This window comes from Bombus vancouverensis, chromosome 6 (assembly GCF_051014615.1).
Source record: "Bombus vancouverensis nearcticus chromosome 6, iyBomVanc1_principal, whole genome shotgun sequence".
Classification (NCBI taxonomy): Eukaryota; Metazoa; Arthropoda; class Insecta; order Hymenoptera; family Apidae; genus Bombus; species Bombus vancouverensis.
Window position 1 is genome coordinate 15,258,156 of NC_134916.1, and position 14,245 is coordinate 15,272,400.

Below are 14,245 nucleotides of genomic sequence, written 5' to 3' on the forward strand. Positions count from 1 at the left end.
AATGGGGAAATCTTGCGAGTTTCACAGGGTGTACAAGGTTTTCATCTTCGTCCGACAAGCGGAACGATTCGCAGCCAGCGTAAATCCGCTGATAAAACAAAAGCTACAAGGCAGTTTTTAATTAACAGAAACCACCGCTCCAAGGCTGGTGGTTAATGACAAAGGATCCCATCGAGCCGATATTCCTGGTGATCGATTCGAGCTACGCGAGTGTGAAAGATAGACGAAGAAGGAAAGAACCTAGAGAGAGAGAGAGAGAGAGAGTGAGAGAGAGTGAGAAAAGAATAAAGGAGGAAAGGAACAGTGAGAGAAAAAGAGAAAACATAATATTCCCCGGGGTTTCCAGTCAATTTCAATCGACACCGGCCGGCGATTCTTCTCCTTAACAGTCTTTACCCTCTCACTCTCTTTCTCTGAGCTCTTACTCCTACGGAGTACTCACCGTAAATATTGAGTTTCGCCGAGTGACTCGCCTCGCCAGCGCGGCTGCTCGCGATGCACTCGTACTCGCCCCCATCTTCGGACTTCACCGACGAGATGTTCACGTGGGATATTACGTCCCCGTACACGGTCACGTACTGGCCAATCAGGAGTCTGTCGTTTTGCGGAAGCGGAAATCCATCCAGCAGCCAGGAAATTTGCGGCGTGGGATTACCCGCGGCGCTGCATTTCAGAGAAACCGATGGACCGGTCTGCATTGTCTGTTCGATAAACCTGTAGACCAGCTGCGGCGCGATCTCTGTTAACAGACGTTATGCTCGGATTACACATACCTCGAAGCATCGAAATACCAGCGCACCGACTCACGGCTTTCCCTCTCAGCCATCCTTTTCTCGTCTTTTCACCCCCGATTTCTATCTTCTTCTCTCCAACCGTAATCTGTCTGAACGATCGTCCTACCTCGTCCCACCCTGGTTTCCGATCGAACCTGGATTCTCCTTCGCTAATTACCACCTACTTCTGCCCCCCGCAGCTACTACCACTTCGCTAATATCCGGCTATTTATTTACCTGGTAGACTCGCTGCTCGATCTTCGCTCTACCCTCGTCGCCGGAGCCTAACTTTCGATCCTATTTGGATTAAATTCGTATCATACAGAAAGGCGAAACGCGGATTAGAATTGTACCGAGGCGATATTGGCTAGAGAATAATACTAGGATTATTTCCGATCATTTTTATCTAGTACGCAAGTGGCGGATAAAGTAGGTGCGTATTAATTATTCGTAGAAACTTTGAGAGAACGGCAAGATTAGATAGTCTAGGCAAAATCAGTGCGGATTAATTACGGAACGTCTGCGCGGGAGCAAACATAAATCCCCGAAGGTAAAGAGCAAGAGGAAAAAATAGAATAGTAGAAGCTGGCAGAGGGATTTATACAATATCTTCTTACGCTTTAATATTACTCTATTAAAAAGATTCTCCATTTGCCTGTTCTACGCCAAGATAATAAATTATCTTAATTTAATGTAATTTGCGTGCAAAAATATTTCTTTCCCGTTCTTTGATTCAAATAACATTGTTTAGGATCGTGCAAAATCGCAAGGAAAATAGCGCAAGAATAGGAGGAACAGGTAGAAAGTTTCGGTAGAAAATTAACAGAGTGCGTACTGACAATAATATATTATAGTTTGTCATAGTATAAAGATGAAGACGACTAGTAATCGAGAAATTTTTCAAAGATATAACATAAATTCCAACTTCCGGCTATGCACCAGCTCAAATGGATTTTTGACTCGGCCACTCACCGAAACTGGGTCACTGTTATAGCCACTGTGACGCGTCGTTGTGCCGCGAGAAGAACCGCCGTTCCAACTATAACGGAAAAATCCAATATCGAAACTGTCCGAATCGGTTAACCTCCAGACTGCTCAATGTCTGCGTCGTAGATCGACAAAACATCGCGTCTGGACACACGTGCAGCGATCTCGATGCTCTTCTAACTTGACACTCGGTCATCGTATCCCTTTTCATTATGTGGATTTTAATAAGCAACAAGATTTTGTGTTAAATAATTGGCCTGAAGATTAATGGGACCCGGAGATTAAGAGTAGCGCAACTTAACGAAGAAACATTGAAAATAACCGCGACGCGTTCGCAAGCATGCGTTCCAGTTCCAGAAGGGCTCTAAATGAACGTGCCGCCGCTCGTAACGAGCCCTGCTGGTAATGAATTCATGAACTTCATAAGCGCGAGCACGTCGACTACGAAATAACAGCCGACTTTCCTCCAACTTTTCGTATGCATACCTTGATTCTTGCACGCCTCTGCTACACGTAGTAACTTCGACGTCTCCTCCGAAGTCTACATCGTCCACGGTTCTCCGTGTTACTAAGTGTCAAAACTCTCAGAAGAAAAACATCAGCTTAGAAACTTCGCGTCCGTTTCTTGTCAATCTTCCCATCCTTCTTTTTTTCTTTTTCTTAAGCAAGCCTGTGTCATTCGTCGTCTATCTGACGCTAAGATGTCCTTAACTTTTTTCCGGGATGTTTCGCTGACTTTTCAAGCACATATATGTATATATGTGGCGAAGATCAAAGTAAATTATACGGCTTGATAATTTTGCAACGATGTCTTATCAACGAAATTTCAAGCGCAATGACGTTTGACGCGAAGCGTCTGCAGAAAACGATGGTCGTGTTTCACCGAGGTGGCAGCGGGAAATTTGGTAATGAAAATTTGAAATCACAGCGACACGGGAACACGGCGTATAATTAAAAGACTGCCTACCCAAGGAAGCTATTAGTAAATTAACAATTACGCCTGTCCAATTAGTCCGCCTCATTATTTCGCCTTCGAAACTGGCTGCACGTACAACTTTGCGTTCCAGGCTTCCTTGAGCCTGGAATAATCTTTAAAAGCAACCTGCTTCGGGGTTGCCTGTTTACTCAGAGTCGAAAGAAACGTTCCGGCAAGCCCATCCTTTCATTATACCTTCCCCGAGTTTCGTCTTTATTATAAAATTATACGAATTAAACAAGTCAACAACTTTAATCATTTCTCGGCGATCCTTTGCACGAAAAAATGTCTTTCAGCGGAAAATTCATCAAATGTTTCCGAAATCTCGTTGGTAAGCTTAATCCCAACGATCAACACGTTTCTTGCCCGTAATACAAGACACTTTCGTGCGGTGAAAGCGCTGGTTCAGCGAACGAGGTTGATGTTAATGAAACGTTAACAGGGTAGACCGCTTGTTTATCGTTCGCCTGGAAAGAAAACGAGAATCGCCGTGTAAATAATAGCCGAGGCTGTCGCCAAATATAACCAGTACTCTAGCGAGCGTACCTTCTAGCCGCTGGTTGCAATTTAAATTAAAAATCTGCGGAGGGCGACTCGACTCGTAGAGAAACTTCATTTCCCGCCCCCTCCGTTTAGGGGAGAACAAATTTCTCCGGTTTCCGGGCTCGATTTAAAGTCCAGCCTTTTCTCTCCGAACTTTCGTACCGTAACTTGTTCTTATTATATTCGTAATGACCATCCAATCTGGTCGAACGAAATATATCTCTCGCGAGCCATTAGCCAAATTTCGTTTCGACCGTTTAATTTCCAATAAAATTACGGTCTAGTTGCCTGTGGCAGATTGCGGTATATGCGTAATACTACCACCAAATGATCTCAATAAAGCAAAAAGATATTTGTAAAAAAAAGTAGCTATAAGCGAATGGAAAGAGTATTTCTGTTTGCTAGGATAAACTTACATACAACTACTATTTCTTAACAGAGTTTCTTGGCAAACGCAAGCCTTGTTGAGAAACATCTTTTACGTGCTTGAACAATTTCCAACCTTATACATATATCTCCATACAAACACATGAAAATCTCATGGTAATAGGTCTGGGCGATAAGACAGATGTTCCCACCGAAAGTTACGCAACAGGATTTGAATAAGAATTGTGTAACGATTGACACAACGATTGAACGAATAACACGTAGCTGAAACTTGAGTTCGTTTGTTATACGACGTGTCACATACTATAATATACGATTGACCGATGCAATTGAGTTGACATTTAATATAAATATAAATGATAATGCTGCGTCTATAAATATCGCTCAGAAATTCTGTGACTATGCATATCCTACATAATATAAAATTGTCTAATATATTGAATATAAGCTTAACTCGATAAGGTTCGCGATATTTTCTTATTATATATACCGATAAGCATTTTCTCGGAAACTTGACTTCGATATACATCTGAAGGGAAACAATTGTAGGAAACGTGGTTTCTGATACGCCAATTTTCCAACAAAGTAGTACAGCATGCTTAATAGAACGAACGAAGCGCGACATTCGCTTCTTGAGAACGCGACTACTTGCGGTAACTGCCAACACGATGCCGAGTGTCTCTCTCCTGTGTACTCTATTCTGATCTCTATCTCGTTTCCTCGCATGGCTGACGTGCCTTCTTCCCCCTAACGTATCTATGACGCATAATAAATAGACGCAGCCAGAGCTGCAGACTGGAGCGAGATCGTGCTCGGCTGGCATGCAAAGCATTGGCAAAACCGCAGGAATCTCGTTAGCGTATGCAAATCCAGGGTGGCGGTACTAACTATCCCATCGTGCTGCGGGCAATCCCCACCTAATGTACACTATGTGCCCTGCAGCTTAGAAATCATGCGACCGAGAAGAATTCCAACAGCAGCTAATGGGATACATCAAATTTTTCCACACATCGAAAATCGACACGCGTCACGCTGTTGGTCGGTCAATCGGAAAAACGGTCCGGACGATCTCGGTACGTTCATTTTCGAACAAATTCGTTCACAGTGGACGAAGGTTAAAATTGGTACGCTCGGGTTCTATTAGAGCGCAAGAAACTTTTTTGGTGAATTTCTCTTGCCTCTTTGACAGCGAATTTTTTTTTCTTCTCTAATAGTCGAGTGAATGTGATCTTCGAGTCCTTAAAAATTATCAACTTTTTATATGTATGTAATTAAGTTTGTCATATTATATAGAATTAATGAGATTAATTGAACTGATATAACGAAGAGAAGTAAATCATGTGCAATTTTTTAATGTTCTTGATCGTGGATTTCTTTCAATTTTCGTGTCATTACTACTGGGATCACCGACTTAATATACAACATATTTTTGCCTGATTACAAGTCAACTTTACTATCGCGAAAATTATATGTATATTCTTTTAGTAATTGTAAGAAGATTGATTTAACATTATCAATGAACTTTTACGTGTTGCGAGTTACAGGTTATTAATATTACTTCTTTCAACTTTTATATCCATCCTGTCATGACATCGATTTTCTTCACAGGTGCTTCTATATTGAACATGACTAGCGGTTTTTCAAGATAGCAATCTATACAAATATCGCAAAAAAACGCATATAAGAATTAATAAATTCTCTTGCATAACAATATTAAGTTTGGTGACAAACCAAATAAAATTCTACAAATAAATTCTATAAATTACAAGTCACTTAATTATCCTGTTATATACATATAGGCAAATAAATTGTAAATTGTAAAAGAGAAACTTCCATAACTTCTCAATTTGCTAATATTATTGGTTGATAAATTACTATCCAAGAAGACTCTGAAACTAGAAGATTTTGACAGGTTTAATAATTCCAGCGTAAACGAAATCGATTACGGTTTATTTTATAAGAAAAATAACCTAACTTAGCGTCTTTTGAACCTTACGAGCGGTGGCGAACGTCGAAGAAATAACGCGCAATCGTAGCCTCGTTAAAGCTAATGAAAAGTCGCTTAGCGCGGCTACCTGACGACCACGGCAAGTTATTGTAGCCCGATGCAATTGCGGGTGAAGCGTTCAAAGGTTGAATCCATTACCGTTGTTTGCTCCTGTTCTTGTTTCTGTGGCGCCCCGCCATCGGCTACCTACTCCACTTCGTCTCTTCAATTACCCCCACCGTAATGGGGCAGCGGCTACGTGGTGAGAAAGGAAATAGTTTCACTTCTCTCTGATACTCGACCAGGATGGATTATTGAATCGTGGAAGAAAGAAAACGGACCGTGGTTCGAGAGCCCAGCCATTGTATCGTTCGAACACCGCCAGTCAAACTGAAACTAACGTTCTTTCGTCCGCGAGGAAGAAAATTTCATGTTTCAACGGCCATCGAAGTTAGCCCGCGTGGTTAATGATGAAGAAAGTACGTGGTAACTTTTCAACGTCGTACAGATTGTTTCAACAACCTTTAGAATAAAACGTCAGAAGAATAGAGAATAATTAGCTTCTGCTGTACCGTAGAAAATATCTGAATCGACTTTCATTGTTCGAAGCGATGCTATTATAAAATTAAATTTTACTTGCACAAAATTGCGCTGGCAAGTTTACTGAATAAGCGACGTTTTACGTTTTTAATGTTTTAGTTAACGCGTATCTTGTGAGACTCTTCGAGTCCGCGTTCGAGATTTTCTGCGAATTTGTTTGAAGGTCCGAATCTTGTAAGGATACGAGATATATGAATGTAAGATCGAGTATGAATTTGTTTCAGTGTTGTTTGAGATCTTGTGTGAATCCAAACGTGTACTGGTGACGATCCGTGATTCGTTAGATGAAGCAGAAAGTGTGTTGGTACAGCAGAGTCGTCTTCTACAATTGAAGTAATTTTGTCAGATAAAGAAATTTTACAAGTCACACGTTAGAGCTAGTAGTAATAAATACCGTTGCAGAATACATGTTAAGTAGTGCTGTAACGAAATAAATGCGATCGTACAAGTAAATTTTAGAAATCAATCTGATTATCCTATCCGACGAAAAATTATAAAATTGTAAAAGATACATTTATAACTTCAGCCTATCGATCGACTTAATTCTAACCTAGTTTTACAATTTGTCGATTTACCAGTACATATTATTAGTTGGTAAATTATTATGTGCAGGAATGGCCTGGGATCTAAAATCGTTGAAAGTCAATTACCGATTGATATTTGAGAAAAATAGGAGAGAGACGGTAGCCAAAAGTGTCTAAATAATGGAGAAGGAATGGATCCAATTTATTACACAAAGTAAGGAAAGATAGAAATCGTAGCCTCTGAATCGTCTATTTTGAAAGATTTGAGCCGAAATGAGGCTTGTTCTCGCGTTTGTTTGAACGAAATCGCGGATAAATGAAAAAAAAAGGAGAGAAAAAGAAGAGGAAATCGAGGTATGGAGAATTGGCTTGATTGTATTTCCTGGAAAATTCGAGTATTGCGTGGTTCTCGATAGGGCATTAATGTAGCACGCTGGGATGAACCGTTGAACGGGCGGACAGCAAACGAGGCCATTTTCGCGCAAAAATAGCGCGTGATGCCCGCGGCGTAGCAACGCTCACGACGGAAAATACGTTACGAGAGGCAGCGAGCTTCGAAACGTGGAACGATAGCCGCGAAACGATATGGAACAGGATGAAGCGATGCCTCCTACCACGGGCACAGGAAGCTCACCAGGCGCGAAATAGCGCGGCGGACACTTTATTCCTGTAACCGAGCCCGGGGCTGGCCAAAGGCAATCTGCCTTGGTAAAAGTGTTTTAATTGAAATCTTCGGGGCTGTAACTCTCTCCGCTTGCCATCGTCGAGAGAACAACGTTCGATGTTCGGGATAATGGAAAAAGCATCGCGAGCGTTGGTCGAAATATGACGAGAACCGATACGCGGAAGTGAATGTAAAGCGAGAAAAAACAAAGCAGCACCCACTGGGTTCGTTCCCCGGCTGTTTTACATCGAAATAACGCGCTATCGCGCTTCGCCGCACCAAAGCGTTGTCGAGTAGATGGTGCATCTCGAGACCAAGAGGGAGAGACAGTCACGGCACAAACGGTCGATTGTAATCGTTTGACACACTTTATTGTCGACTGTGGATATGGATGCAAGAAGAAGAAAGCGTTTTGTAGGTCACGGAGTCAAAGGTCTGTTCTATCGTCGCGTCAACCGAAACTCCGAATTGGATGTATAAAATATCGTGTTCATTTAACTTGTTCGACACTCCATAAAAGTAGAATCTTGCTCATCTGAACGAACACTGTAAATATTAATTATTAATAAGGTCTCTAAGAGATTCATACGGCACACATAGTATATTTATTAATTTTTTCTATTGCATGTGTTCAAATGCTTTCACCAACTACTATATATTAATACATGTATTCGTTATAGAAACACAATTTTCTATGTGAACTGAATATTCTAATAAAAATTACTAAAATTAAATCATAGTTCGAGTAGTGGGCATTCGATACTAATTATCTCCTATACTACAAACGAAGTGTAAATAAATCAGGTTTTATTATACTTCATCTGTAATTTCATTGATATATCGACTTATCGTATTAAAAATTATTCAAAGACTGAAGCGAAAATGGCCTGAAAAATGTACGTGACGATGGAAATTTAATAATTAAAAGCGATGAGGATCGATGTGCTGAGAACGCGATTAACGGGGTGGTAAACAGCGATTTCCGTGGCGAGGCACGATCGGGAAACCGATGTGGCCATTTTCGCGCAAAAATGGCACGTACTTCCCCAGAGGGAAGCCGTGCGGCTCCGTGATGGAAAACGCGTTACGATGGAGTGGCACGCAAACCTGGAATGGATCGTATGGGAAAGAGTTCCACTGCATTAACCACCAGCAACCTATCACCGCGGCACCATTCGCTCGACAAACAGGTCCATCCCTTCTCCGCCACCCTTTATGCTGTAGCAGCCCACACCATTTCGTCGTTCCTCCATCTACGAGCCTGTCTTTCAAACATCGTAGCTGGGCCGCTCCATCGTCAACCAAGGAGTAGTGAACTCGAATCGAACGAAGGAAAAAGACGAGGAAATGGCAAGGGTAGAAGGGGAAACGTTCCCGGGACCAAGAGGTTTTTCGATTTCTCGCGGTTGATCAGATTCAAAGTCTGTGATCAGAACGAAACGAAATGCAAATCCGTCGTGAAAATTTAACGAGGAAGTAAATTTTACTAGCAAGATGAGGAAGACATCGTGTCGGTGCAATTGAAAGCTACGGCTGTGCTGACGTTGCGATGTCATTAGATGGTACCTCTGAGTGTCTTAAATGTTTCATTTCACGGAACGTTCGTTAAGCTGTTTCTATCCAGCGCAGGAGGAGCAAGCTAAGAGGGGTAGATAGAACGAGGGTTGTTTAAAATCGTTTAAACGGTATAATGGATATTACGCGGAGCTAGAACTGTAGCTGGCCCGAGTCGCGAAGAAAAAGACGATTATGTAGCATGCGGGCAGAATTAAACGGGCAATCTTGAATATCCGTTCGAACGCTCGGCGACGATTTAATAAAACGATCCGCACCGTTTCACGCGGGATTACCAGCGAGGAAACGACGTTCCATCGGTCAGGCCATCCTTTCTCATCTTCCATTTCCGCTCTCGTTGCACACGATAACCAGCAAGCAAAAACGCGTTTGTCTGTGTATATGATACGATAAGGTACGTAAACGCTAAACAAACAAAGACTCACCGCCCAGCCGCAATTCCGCGATTCCTTGAGCCATTTCATACTCGCTCCTCACAAAGCACTGGTACATGCCACGGTCCTCTCTTGCAACCGCCATCACGGAAATACGTTCTCTGGAAACCGCCCTTATGCGACCGCCCGTCCTCAATGGCTGACCGTCCTTCAGCCAGTACAGCGCCGTCTGCGGAAATCCACTTGCGCTGCACGTCTGAAAAGCAGTTTAGAGAAAAGAGGCTGATGAGAAACGTTGCCTGTGTCCGATGCCGCCGTATGGATCGACCTCGAATCTGCCGCGTTTCTTTTCTCTCCTTTCTTCCGAAAACAAGATTGCCATCTATGGCGAGAGAAAGCCACGGAAAGAAGAAGGCAAAACGCGAACGCCGTCGTAGCTTGAAATCAGACCTTTCGCCTTTTCGCCGTGGCCCTCGTAAAAATCGGATTACTCTGGAACGTGGATCGCGGCAAATGGCTTGGATGCGAGCGAAGAATTTACCGGCAGATGAACTTTGCGAACGGAGATTGCGATCTACTTGCCTTAGGTACGCCGCTTTTGTCTTCCAGGATTCGGGCAGGCACAGTTACCAGTAATGGTTATTATTAGGATTGTGTATGTGAAATTTTGTTTCTTCGAAGTCTGAATTTAGCTGGTTAATGTCATATATCGAATTCTATTCTATTCTATTCAATGTTTTTTGTTGTTCTTCATATAACGTAACATCGCTGTTAAACAAAAATTTGCTTCAATGAAACTATTAAAACAGCAACAGAAGTCAGTGTACGAATATGTCTTAGAAGACAATTGATCAAATGCGTTGCTTTCGTTTTATTATTTACGTGCATGAATATGTCCAATTTCTCAAAGATAAATATCTTACTTTTGTAAGTAAACTCATCGCAAGAAAATGACAGAAGTGTCATAAATTCAAATTAAAAAAACGAAGTTTGAACATTTTTCTTGTCTTCTATCTCATTTATCTTGAGAGATCTCGTCAAACCTTACTCTCTCAAATCACGAAGTTTATCAGTTTGACTTCTGATCGACTGATATAGGAATGATGTACACGTAAATCGCAGTCGACCATGAAAATCATCAATTACCAAATGAGCGGCTTTCCCAAGATCGACGGTCTGGATCGATGGCTGAACGTGCACGCTCAGTGGTGCAGACACCGTTAACCTCACTTCCATAGATTCGCTGCCCTCCGAATTACTAGCGCTGCACATGTACGAGCCGGCGTCGCTCTCCTGGACGCCTTGTATGATCAACGAACCGTCTCGAACAACGTAATGCCCGGTCGAGTCCTCCACCGGCTCCTCCCTCTGGTTCCTGTTATAGTACCACCTGTGACAAAAAGAGAGCGAGAAAAGAAGCGTATCCGTACATTTGCACGAGCATCGACGTTGATTCTCGCCTAAGAATCGCGAGACAAAGAAAAGAGGAAAAGCGGTGCACGACTTTCGCCGCGGATCATAAAACAACAACGTTACGACGCACAGATACGATCGAAATTCTATTTTAGATCCTATCGATATCCGATCGTTGGACTAACGTAAATTTCCTCGAGAACGTTACCTTGGACGCCTCTTCGAGTCTTATTGAAGAAAAATATAGACCTGTGATATCGCTTTAGATATACACGTGGTTAGCACGTAAAATTTTGTCATATAGCGAAATGTTATGCCCTGTCTGTCTCGCGATACGAAAATTTTTGTGTCTAGCGAAATGTTATACGAAGGAAAATTTTAGGTCAGTTTCGTGGTAGCATTCTTGAAATATATACGCGGCTAGCGCGTTAAATTTTATCATATAAGAGTGAAGTATCGTGTCCTGCCAGTCTGTTTAAACTAGAGCTTGATAAGATACTATTTGACGTTATATCGAAGAAAAGTATAGCTCGAACTCCTGACGTTATTTTCAAAGTATGTGATTACTCAGCTAAATTCTGTCATATTACGCCAGCAAAATATCGTGTCTAGTCTGTCTCTTAAAATAAAGCGCCTTTGGCTACCACTTTATATTAATTTCGCGAACGAGGACCATGTAATATTAGGGAAAATTATAGCCCAAAAATTATCGCGATACTATTTTTAAAACGCACATGTGGTTATAACGCTAAATTTTACCATATATAAGGGCGAAACGTCGTGTTCTGTCTGTGCTATGAAACGGTGGTTCGACAGACTTCGGAAGAAGAGAAACAACGACATACCACGCCGCAAGATTCTCCTTCGTGTCTGACAGCAAATAGGATATACTACTGTCAACTCGAGCGTACGCTCGCTTCACTGACTAGTCGGACTCGATGAATCGTAACATTGCATCGTTGCAGTCAGCCATTCAGCCAGTCAGCCATCTCGCTACGATACAGCGTTACATTACGTTCGATCGCTGCTCAAGATTCAGCTCGGTGGCGAAGCAAAAATAGCAGCGCATACCACAGTGCACTGGCACCGGACAGAGGGCGATATTACTGCTTTGCTATCCGACCAAGCCTTTCCATTCCAACGGTGTATCTCTCTAGTGCACTCGCCAACCACAAAATAACAACTGTTTCATTGGGAAGACTGAATACACACAGCACGGCCGTGAATTGTGCTACACGGCTACAGCCATACGTTCACTCCCTCGTTTTGCTTGTCTCTTCCTCTCTCTCTCTCCCTCTCTCTCATTTTTTTTGTATTCGACAGAAACCCTCTCACAAGCCGAGAGCGTATGCAACGCGCTTCGATGTACTGGCACGTTTTCAAAACACTCCCGCTTGAACAAGCAGCTGGATAAACTGCGCCTCTGCCTGCACCGGATACGGACGAAAATCGTTAATACCAGCGTATCTTTAAATAAAGGAGACGAACGGCTCGCGTATACGTATGTTCGTTCGTTTTCGCAAGCGAAGCGTATGCAAATTCCTGAAAACGCAGAGGGAACGCGGGAACGTTTCGAGCTGCGAGAATTTAAAGCGTCTCCGTAGATACGGGATAATCGAATCGATCTTTCGCGAGCACGAGCGATCTTTGACCTTATCGAAGTACAGAGTAAAATTGGAGCAAATTCCAACATCCAAAAATCGAGACTAATCATCGTTCAGCTTTCGAATTACCTATGAGCCTTGAGATCGTTGATACATTTCGAAAAGTTTTGAAATAGTCGCGCAGCGATTTTAGGCACCTGACGATTGCTCCGCGCAGCAGTGTGCAAACGAAGGAAAACATTTGCGTTACATCGAAACGCGCGCGAGCGAAGCGTCAATATTTACCGAGCGAAGCTTGGAAAATAAAGTTTTCGTCACGGTCGATATTGATTTTGCGCCCTTAAATGGCCGCGATTCAACCATTTACCTTTGCGTTCTGCGATAAACATTATTCTTAGAAACTTACTTTTTCACCTGTGAAAATTGTATCGAACCCAGCCACGTTCCCGATTTCGGTGGCAATTTTGGAAAAAAACGGACAAAAACACGGGAATCCGACACGGTACAAAGGAACAGGCTATTCGACGTAGTTTTTTCCAATCTTCATTCAACTGAAACGAAATCGTACGTGACCTCGCAAGATCATCATCCAGGTCTGTGTCCAAGGGAAAAACGTCAAACGACTAGTTGCTGGGCAGAATCACCGAGGATCTGGGTTACGAAAAACTTGAATTTTCCTTTAAAAGGTGCGGATCTCCAGCGTCAAATATTTTCTGGTCTACAATCTCGGAGCTAAGGTAGCGTCCCTCGGGATCGTAGTCCCCTAACATTGTCCAAAAATGATCTTGCATCCTCTCGTTCTCATCTTCGTGGTCCGTCTTCTCCGACCGGTGATTGACCTCTATCTTTCTCCGTCTCCTGTGTGTGCGCTGAGGTAGTAGTTTCGAAAAGCGGCGTTACAGACTGTCGGAGGTTGGTGGGCTCGCGAGAGGAATCAGGATAAGGTAGGAGGTGCAGAAGGACGCCGATGAGGTTGAAGAGTCGTTGGGTATTCGGCGGAGGAGTGGCGGAAGAGGGAAAAGCGGGACAGAGGAGACACGACCGACGACGAGAAGTATACCTATAGATAATCGAATTTACGGAGGGAAATTGGTGAGGGAAGGAGATAGGATAGGTAGGTGGAAGTGCGAGAGAGGGCCAGAGATGGAAGCCGTACCTTGCTGGCAAACCCTCAGACTCTACCTCTCCCTTTTCTATTCTGCCCTCTCATCTTCCGCGTCGCTTTTCCTATCTCGCTCTGATCCTTTTGCTTATCCTTTGCCGCCCGATTACTCTTTCTCTCTCTTGCGCCCCTATGGCTGCGTACTCTCCTCCGTCAACTCAGTCAAGCCACGGGGAAGCGGCAGCGGATGAGGCGGTGGAGAGAGTCGCTGTACGCAAGCGGGTCCGACAGAGGACGAAGATGGGATAGAGAGAAGGAGACGATGAACACAGCCACGGAATACTCAGTGACGTCGACGTACACGTAAATGCGGAATATTTGATGGGCTGTCAGAAGCAGTCTCTGTAATCAGCGGTCGGTTTGTTTGCGCTATCCATACACTCCTCACGTCTATATACCTTCGAGCAGCCTCACCTTGCTGCATTCCCGGCATCCACGATGCACGCGTGTGCGCCTGGGCGTATGGCCGCGTGTCCTATGCGAGCACACGCGCCTCTATCCCCTGATTTTTAACGTAATCGATTAATCACGGATCAAGAGATTCCTTGAAAGGAAGCGTCGCGTCATTTCCAAAGTCGTTGCCGCGATTATCGATCGAGATGCTCGTAATTCCGTGGACCAACGGAATTAATTACGCACGTCAAACATTCGTGACAGAAAATTACTAACGGTAAAG

The 14,245-nt window shown here is 43.3% G+C and overlaps 1 protein-coding gene across 5 annotated transcripts in view; it reads right to left on the bottom strand.

Annotated features, from left to right (window-relative positions):
• The window catches only part of LOC117157627 (cell adhesion molecule Dscam2), a 90,365-nt gene that overhangs the window by 61,078 nt on the left and 15,042 nt on the right, over positions 1-14,245 (bottom strand). For all 5 annotated transcript variants that reach the window (XM_076619364.1, XM_076619363.1, XM_076619362.1 and 2 more), the window contains exons 4-6: positions 10,537-10,780; positions 9,442-9,646; positions 443-739 (exon numbers count right to left, since the gene is read on the bottom strand). In XM_076619364.1, coding sequence (XP_076475479.1) covers positions 443-739; positions 9,442-9,646; positions 10,537-10,780 — 746 coding nt within the window. The remainder of the gene's footprint in view (positions 1-442; positions 740-9,441; positions 9,647-10,536; positions 10,781-14,245) is intronic.